This window comes from Vicugna pacos, chromosome 11 (assembly GCF_048564905.1).
Source record: "Vicugna pacos chromosome 11, VicPac4, whole genome shotgun sequence".
In the NCBI taxonomy this organism is placed as follows: domain Eukaryota; kingdom Metazoa; phylum Chordata; class Mammalia; order Artiodactyla; family Camelidae; genus Vicugna; species Vicugna pacos.
The window spans coordinates 50,281,880-50,290,306 of NC_132997.1; the positions used below are offsets into that span (position 1 = coordinate 50,281,880).

At 39.1% G+C, this 8,427-nt stretch overlaps 1 protein-coding gene across 3 annotated transcripts in view; it reads left to right on the forward strand.

Moving 5' to 3' along the window:
* ASCC1 (activating signal cointegrator 1 complex subunit 1) overlaps nt 1-2,660 on the forward strand; it is an 80,427-nt gene extending 77,767 nt beyond the window's left edge. For all 3 annotated transcript variants that reach the window (XM_006212861.4, XM_072971346.1, XM_031682273.2), the window contains exons 10-11: nt 2,006-2,164; nt 2,359-2,660. In XM_006212861.4, the coding sequence (XP_006212923.1) occupies nt 2,006-2,122 (117 nt within the window). In that variant the 3' untranslated portion in view covers nt 2,123-2,164; nt 2,359-2,660. The remainder of the gene's footprint in view (nt 1-2,005; nt 2,165-2,358) is intronic.
* The last annotated feature ends 5,767 nt before the right edge of the window (nt 2,661-8,427 follow it).

Here is an 8,427-nt window from a genome sequence, read left to right on the forward strand (position 1 = left end):
AAGAAGATGGCAACTATGAAGGTAGAATAAGGACAGGTTAAGAAGAGCAGAGAGATGTTATTAACACCATAGAAGTATGTAATTTTCAGTAGTGGTTTACAGTTTACAAGGGAGGTACTTTGACTTGTTCATCAGTTGAGTCTTTGCCCTCATGATTTCATGCAGTGGGTGGTGTCGTCTCCCCACAGCTACCCAGCCCCGTGTGCCTGGCCTAAGTTTAGACTGACTTCACGTTTTCCACCAGCTGCTTTTGCCTTAAGGGAGCATGAGAATTTGTTTTCAGTCTTCTCTCTTAATTTTTGTAATTACTGCATTGAAATCACATCCCAGCTAACTTCATTATCACCGTTTGCTCTTTGCTTTAAACCTCAAAGCATGAGAAATCTTCCTAGCAAATCATGCCATCTGGGGGTTATAAGTACAAGGCAAGGTGAAGTTGGAGGTAAGTCACTTTCCAGCTCCTAGCTGTGGTCTCTCCACCACTTGGAAACACAGGCACAGAGAAAAGAAGGTAGAGGATTCATAGGCTGCTAGTCCCTGAAGAGTAATCTGTTGAAAGTATTATGAGTTCCCTTGTAGTTTTGTTTTGTCTTCTGTTGCCCCTTTGGTTATGTCTTTTTGTATCTAGAAGGCTTCAGTTTGCAAAGCTATAAATCTGTCAGTCTTGTCGACGTGACTTTCACTTCAAATTAATGTTCAGCAAAGGGATTAGCCGATAAATATTTCAGGCTGTATTTCTTTACACAAAAGGGTGGATATGGTTTGAACAGGCTGCCAAAGCCAGGAAGAGAAGTTAATTGTGTAAATCAGTGCAGACAAGAGCTGATCACCTTTCTGAAAGACAAGACAATGCAGCGCACAGCCTCTAAATAGATCTTTGGGGTCAAGTTGATGCCATATTGAAGAATCAATATTTACTGGGCTTTATAAAGTTAGCCTTTAATGAACCCCAGGCATTTTGCTAGGCCATTAATTGCAGGAAGAGGAAAGGCGACAGTGGCTGGAGTCCATGGTGCAGAAATTGTATAAAAATAAGTGAAGAGACAAGACAGTCTCTTGCTAATGTGCAAAGGTCTCACCCTCAGGTTCTGTTCAAGCATTGTTGGTTTGTGTATTGAAAGGCTTTCTCGGGATCTTACTGACATTTTAAAAAAGAGCAGTTCTTGCATCTTAACAGAAGAAGGTCAGCCCATTACTCTTCTGACACTCGTTATCTAAGCAGTGTGGCTTAATTTTCTGGGATGAATTCTGATGTCATTTTGGATTCTGTCTTGTAAATGTGCTAATCACCAGAATAGGTCTTTCTCAGAGTGTGGTTCATCCCTCCCTCTGACAAAGTTGAAAGCTTTTTAAATAAGAATTGTAATAAAGAGCATTTACTTTAGGATGCTGGCTTGAATCCAAAGCCTAATGAAAGGTTTTTGATAAATATTATCATTTGTACTTGTTTTATCATCCAGTAGAAGTGTTCCTCTGGCTGTTTGGTGTGTGTAAGTATTCTATATTCCTCAGTGGGTTATCCGAATCATTTGTAGGGCAGGAACCTTATCTTCTGTTTATTTTAGTTAGTGTTTCTAATAAATGTTGACTAGGTGGAGGAATGTATTATATCAAATTTTATCCTGGCTGTAACAGAACTAACATCCTCCCTGCTCAGTCACTGAAAGTCACAGGAGCAGCCTTGGTAGGTCTGTGTATCAGGGTATGGCCCTGGGATGTTTGTTACAAGTTCTTGATCATATCTGCTCAGTAGATTCATTTTGGAATTGACTTTTCAGACTCCTTTCTCTAGTGCGTTTTGTCAGAGGAGGCTATTCAACTAATCAGAGAAGAGCTGCTGTTCCGTTCTCACTCCCATCCCCACTCTCCAGGATCTTTTTTCAGAATAAATACTGACAAGAAAGCACAGGACTTTGTTGGGATTATTGTGGTGTTTTCACATTTAATATTTTCATCTGTGATGTTCTTTGGATATTCATTCTGGGTTTTTATTCTTCCTTTTCAGCTCTTTGAGAACTTCTACTTCGGTACCCTAAAGCTCAATTCAGTTCACATCTCTCAGAGGTTCTCAGTAGACAGCTTTGGAAACTATGCCTCCTGTGGACAGATTGACTTCTCCTGAGGTGGATCTCTGGAAGCACTCGAAATTGAACATCCTGACAAGGTGCTAAGGAAAAGTATCATTTTAATTGCCAAGGAGGGATGTGGAAATTTGGGTGGTAACTTTCCTGGGTGGTTCCCTGAGGACACCATGCTGTCTAATGGTTGGCCACAGTTATCAGACAATCAGCCAAGATGGCTGTGGGCACAGGGTGAGAACTTAATGCCTATAACCTTTGGCGTGTTCATCTTTCACAGGGTCTGCCTTTCTTTCCAAAGCTCTTCTCCGGAAATGTACCTCTGAAGCCCACCGGAGCTCACATTCGCGTTATTCCTTCTATACCTACTGATTTTGCCCCCACCATTGAACTCTTTTGTATTAATGATTAAAAGAGAATTACAGATGTGTGATCTTATTAATCTCTGTACCTAGGTCAAATGTCTACAGTTTCTAGAAGGTTTGTATTTTTCCCTTTCCCCTTGTACTCTTAACTTTAAATCACTACCCCAAAATATTTTTTATTGTGATAAAAAACAGAACATAAAATTTACCCTCTTAATCATTTTTTAGAGTACAGTTCACTAGTGTTAAGTATATTTGTCTTGTGAAATATCTCCAGGGCTTTTTCATCTTAAAAATCGGAAACCCCTTAAACAACTCTTCTTTCCCCTCTCCCCCAAGCCCTTGCTAACTCCCATTCTGCTTTCTATTTCTGTGGATTTGACTACTTAAGATACCTCATATATGTGGAATCATACAGTATTTGTCTTTTTGTGACTGGCTTATTCTGCTTAACGTGATGTCCTCAAGGTGCATCCATGTTGTAGCGTGTGACCGGGCTTCCTCTTTAAGGCTGAATAATATTCCACTGTATGTGTATACAGTTACCCCTCAGTTTCCCTGGCTTCCAGGACCTCCCTCCATATCTGGATGTTAAGTCCCTTATATAAAATGGCATTGTATTTGCATAGAACCTATGCATACCCTCCTGTATACTTTATTTTTTGTGAGGGGTGGGAGGGAGGAGGTGTTATGTTTGTTTGTTTGTTTGTTTAATGGCAGTACTGGCGATTGAACCCAGGACTTCGTGCATGCTTGCTTTACCACTGAGCTATACCTCCCTCCTTTAAAAATTTTTGATGGGAGGGTAATTAGGTTTATTTATTTTTAGAGGCGCTACTTGGGATTGAACCCAGGACCTCTTGCATGCTTGCTCTACCACTTGAGCTATATCCTCCCCCTCCTCCTGTATACTTTAAATCATCTCTAAATTATTTATAATACCAAATACAGTGTAAATGCCAGGTCAATAGTTACTGGCACACAACAAATTCAAGTTTTGCTTTTTGTGACTTTCTGAAATTTTTTTTCTGAATATTTTTGATCTGCAGTTGGTTGACTTCGTGGATGTGGAACCATGGATATGGAGGGCCCAATGTACCATATTTGTTTATCCAGTCTTCCGTTGAGGGAAACTGGGTTCCTTCCACCTCTTGGCTATTATGAATAGTGCTCTATGAACATGGCTGTACAAGTATCTCTTTGAGACCCCATTCTCAATTCCTTTACTACTCAGAATTTTATGTTTAACAAAGTAAGTTAAAATTTTTACCCTTTACTTTGATCTGTCCTTTTTCTTCTGAAGTTGGTACCTTTTGTGTTTGTTAGTATCCTGTTCTTTCACCCTCCCCTAACCCTCCCCTTCCCATGGCACTGATGGACTTGCATTACTGTAGCTCTTTTCTGTTCCTGGTTACTTCTCCGGGCAGCAGCATTTGAAGCAATAATATCAGCAGGGCTGTGCAAAGTTCCCTGGGAGAGTGTCAGCCACAGAGGGCACTCCTTCCTTGCTGCAGGCCAGCATGGGGAGGGGGGCTTCCAGCACAGCTTTGCCCTGCCCATCAGCTCCAGCCCACTGTCCCCTCTGTCTCCCCCTCCTCACAGCCTGTCTGCTTCCATGGCCTCTTTCTCTTTTTCTGTCTCCTTCATTCCTGTTCTTACTGTCTGTTTGAGAAGTCTGATTCAGAATCCCGTGTGCTAAGGCCACGACATGGGAAGGACTGTGTATGACACTCAGAGATTTGTTTATCAGTGTGATTGCACAGATCATTTGTAATAAATGCATTTCTGAAGTAACTGTGTTTTTCTTTTAGTGTTACGATATAGTTTTAGTTTGACCCCTTAGTCAGTGTGTGTTGGCATACCGTGCTGCCATCACTTATTCACTGGCAGAGCTCTGTTATTCATCCAGGACTTACATATTGGTGTCTGCAGGGTTAGTTTTTCCAAAAGAGCTTTCTGCTGGGAATATTCATTACTTATTTAAGTTGAGCTTTTGCCTCGCTCACTGCTGATTGTTAGATGGCGTGTGGGAATGAGTGCTCCCAGGGATAGCACTGAATAGTGAAGTCAGCTGTGGAGTCCAGTGCCCTCGTCTCATCTCGGTGCTGCTTCTTGCTTACTGGTTTCTTTCTGACAGCTGCCATTGGGCAGCATTGGCCAGGAAGAAAAGATGTCTTCTTTTGGGTATCAGAGGTATGACTTATGTTTTTAGTAAATTAAAAAAAAAAGTTTTGTCTTTGGAAAATGTAACTTTGTATATCAAATACTAATTGCTTAACAGAATCGGAAATTGTGTTATTTAGTATTTAAAGGTAACCATGCATTTAAGTCCTTACCATGTTGTTAAGTAGTTTTTCACAAGTTATTTGCTTTCACTGTCATTCTCTCTGATTGTACCGTGTTTTCCAGCAGCTACGTGATATGGTGACATCATCACTCTGATGGTTAATGGAGTGTGTGTTTGTGTATTTTTGTGTTTTGTAGAATTTTGTAAGTGGGTAGGTATTGGTAGAATTGAAAATAAATTTTTATGTTTTAAATTTTCTTTCTAGAAGCCAGTTGATAAATTTTTGAGACTGTAACTAAAGAAAGTACTTGTTTTAACTACTGTTGTAGAAGAGGGCATAGCAGGTGTTTTTGATGTAGAACTTTTAAGAAAGAGCAACAGTATTAGCAAATAATTTTTGATGAGGCTAAATGAATTTTTCAGGATTCTAGGCCTCCTCTCCAAACTGTAATGGAGTAAAGGTTGGAGGATTTGCTTCTGTGTTTATAATCCAGTCTCTGTTAGTACTACCACTTTGCAACTCATTCTGCACTGAAATCGCGTTAAATTGCACCTAACATTGCTCCAGCTGGCTTTTGAGTCACTGACTTCACCCTCAACATCTCTAAGAGGAGGAGGGAAAAAAAAAGTCTCACCACGATTATTACACAAGATCTTTATTGTTATATAATGAACTTTGTTATGGAGAATAATTTTTATGTTTTTTTTTATTTGGATGGGGCACAATGACTTACCCCCAAATGAACTTCATACCTATCATAGAGACGTGATCAGCAATACTGATCATGGCTATTTTTTAAGTGAGCTCCAGAGTTTACTAAACTGGATTCTGATGAGAATCCAGCTTCATAATGATACAAAAGTTGGTTCAGCGTTGCTTTTGCTCTGTGCCTTTTTCCTGGAGGCAAAGGGAACCTGATGGCACTAGAGGGGTATTAAGATAAGGAACACCTCTTCGATTCTCTCTTGATTCCTACAGGGAGATGGATGGCCAAGCCCAAGGATGCTGTATATCGGTGAGGAAAAGGGCTGCTCTTGTGGTTGTTTACCTATAGCTTTTTTGTTGCAGTTAATAAAATGATCTCTTAAACAAAGATTAAAATAAGTTCACTGTGTGAAAAATCAAGCTTATACACATTATACTTTATGCCTTTTTTAGAGTGTATGTTATACTTCAGTTTAAATATTTAAAAAATAAATTTCCTCATCCAGAGGTTACTCTGAATATATTTAAGCACATATATGATGTCATTAGGTGTTTTTTTTACAAATAACAACAGCTAATGTTAGCAGAATGCTCACATTTGTCATTTATTTGTATATTAATTCATTAAATCTTTACAAGCCCACTTAAGTTAGTGTTATCATTATCCTCATTTTAGAAACTAAGGTTTAACAAGGTTAAGAAATATGCCTGAGGTTATACAGCTTGTATCTGTTCTTAAAATGTGGTCTGTGGACCCTTGGGAGTCCCTAAGATCCTTTGTGGAAGAGGTGAGGTCCTACTATTTTGATAAAAATATTAGGATACAACTTGCCTTTTTCACTCTAATTCTCTCCTGAGTGTACAATGGAGTTTTCCAGAGACTGTGTCATATAGTAACATCATCACACTGATGGTTAATGGAATACTATGTTTGTTTATTTTTGTGTTTTCTAGAATTTTATAAGTTGGTAGGTTTAGGTTATAGATATGTGTTTTTAGAGATTAATTCTGTTTGCTGTCAGTACTTCTGTGCTCTTACTAGCTATTTCCAGTTACACCTGCTTTTATGGGCTGAATTGTGTCCCCTGAGAATTCATATGTTAAGCCCTAACCCCCCAATACCTCAAAATGTAGTTAGAGATGGGGCCTTTAAAGAGGTGATTAAGTTAAAGTGAGGCTGAGGCTCTTAGGGTGGGCCCTAAGCCAGTCTGACTGGTGTCCTTACAGGAAGAGGAAATTTGGACACACAAAGAAACATTGCACCCCTAGTTCCCAAGATCGGCCCCCTGGGTCTGTCTTCAAGAAAGTTTGGTGATGGTATTGCCTAGCAGCCAGTGATTGGAAGGGTCTGAGAATTACACTCAAACTGACCATTGAGAATAGATAGGGCCAGACTGAGGAAGTTCCTTCTGCCTCTGCCCTGATCATCAAAGCCCTTGAGGAATGACCGAGACAGAAAAACATTAAGTGCAATGGAAATAATAATTTTTGATGAGATTGTCAACATTGCCCACCAGATGTGGCACTTACCTTTAGCTCGAGAACTGTCTGGAACCATTAAAGAGATCCCAGGGACTGCCCAGTGTGGACTGCAATGTTGATGGTCACCACCATCGTGACGTCACGGATGACATCAGCAGTGGTGCGGTGGAATGCTCAGCTAGTTAAGAACAACAAGGAAAATTCTTCAATAAAGGATCATTTGACAACAACAGCAAAAAACCATCAGATATGTGCATGCACAGAGGAAAGGCCATGTGTGACACAGCAAGAGGCAGCCATCTGCAAACCAGGAAGAGAGGTTTCTCAGGAGAAACCAAATCTACCAACCCCTTAATCTTGGACTTCTAGCCTTCAGAACTTTGAGAAAATAAATTCTGTTGTTTAAGCCACCCGGTCTGTGGTGTTTTGTTATGCCAGCCCTAATAAACTAATAAACTTGCTGTAATGCCGAATATTTTGAGCCAGATGTTAAAAAGAGATTGGCAAAAATGTGAAACAATACTGCTCTTACTAATTTTGGGGGGAATATGGTTGTTTTTCATACAATATATTATTTTGTTAATATGTAATGGGTTCTGTATTGTTATTTTTAAATAAACTTTTTAATTCTTAAGGTTTTTTTTTAAAGATTTTTTAGAGCAGTTTTAGGTTCACAGAAAAATTGAGAGACAGACTTAGTTTTATTTTCTAGTACAGTATATCTTTATCTATACTGTATATCTCACATAAACAAAACAAACATTCTTTGGGGTCTTCAATAATCTTTCGGTCTACAGGACTCCTGAGACCAGAAAGTTTGAGAAGTGCTATACTGTACTAATACTTCCCTTCAAATGGGATCATATTATACATGATCTTCTATAAAGAGCTTTTCTTACCCAGCAGTATGTAGTGGATCATAATAGTTGTCAGTAGGTACAGATCTACACTATTTTTATGTCTGCACAGTAGCCTATTGTGCGTAATATAACTTAACTAGTGTTGATCCCTAACTAAGGACTTTGATTTGGTTTCCAGGTTTGGCTAAAAGAAATAATTCTGGATTGAACATCTTTATGTGTTTGTCTTTTTATGCTGGTGAGGTCATCTAGAAATGGGATTAAATGATTTTAATGTTATGATTAAATTTAAATTTCTTATTTGGAAGCTGTGGTTCATGCCTCCATTTTGTATTACTAAATATTAAATGCAAATGGAGAAAAAGCATCAAACATACATGCCATTTAACAAATACAGCCAGCAGCTTTGAGGCTGTTTGAAAAGGCTGACCTGCCAGGTAAGTCTCTCAAAAATTAGGAAAACCTTTTTTTTCCTTTATAAACTATAGTTATTGTCTATTTTCTACAACTCTTTTTCAACCTCATCTGGAAATCTGGATGTTCTCTCCTAGATGGCTTAACTGTTGGCTTAACAGTCCTGGACTGTTGATTTACTTCAAGCCCGGGGCTAATACTGACCCAACTTGAAGGTGCTGCAGAAGGTGAGTCC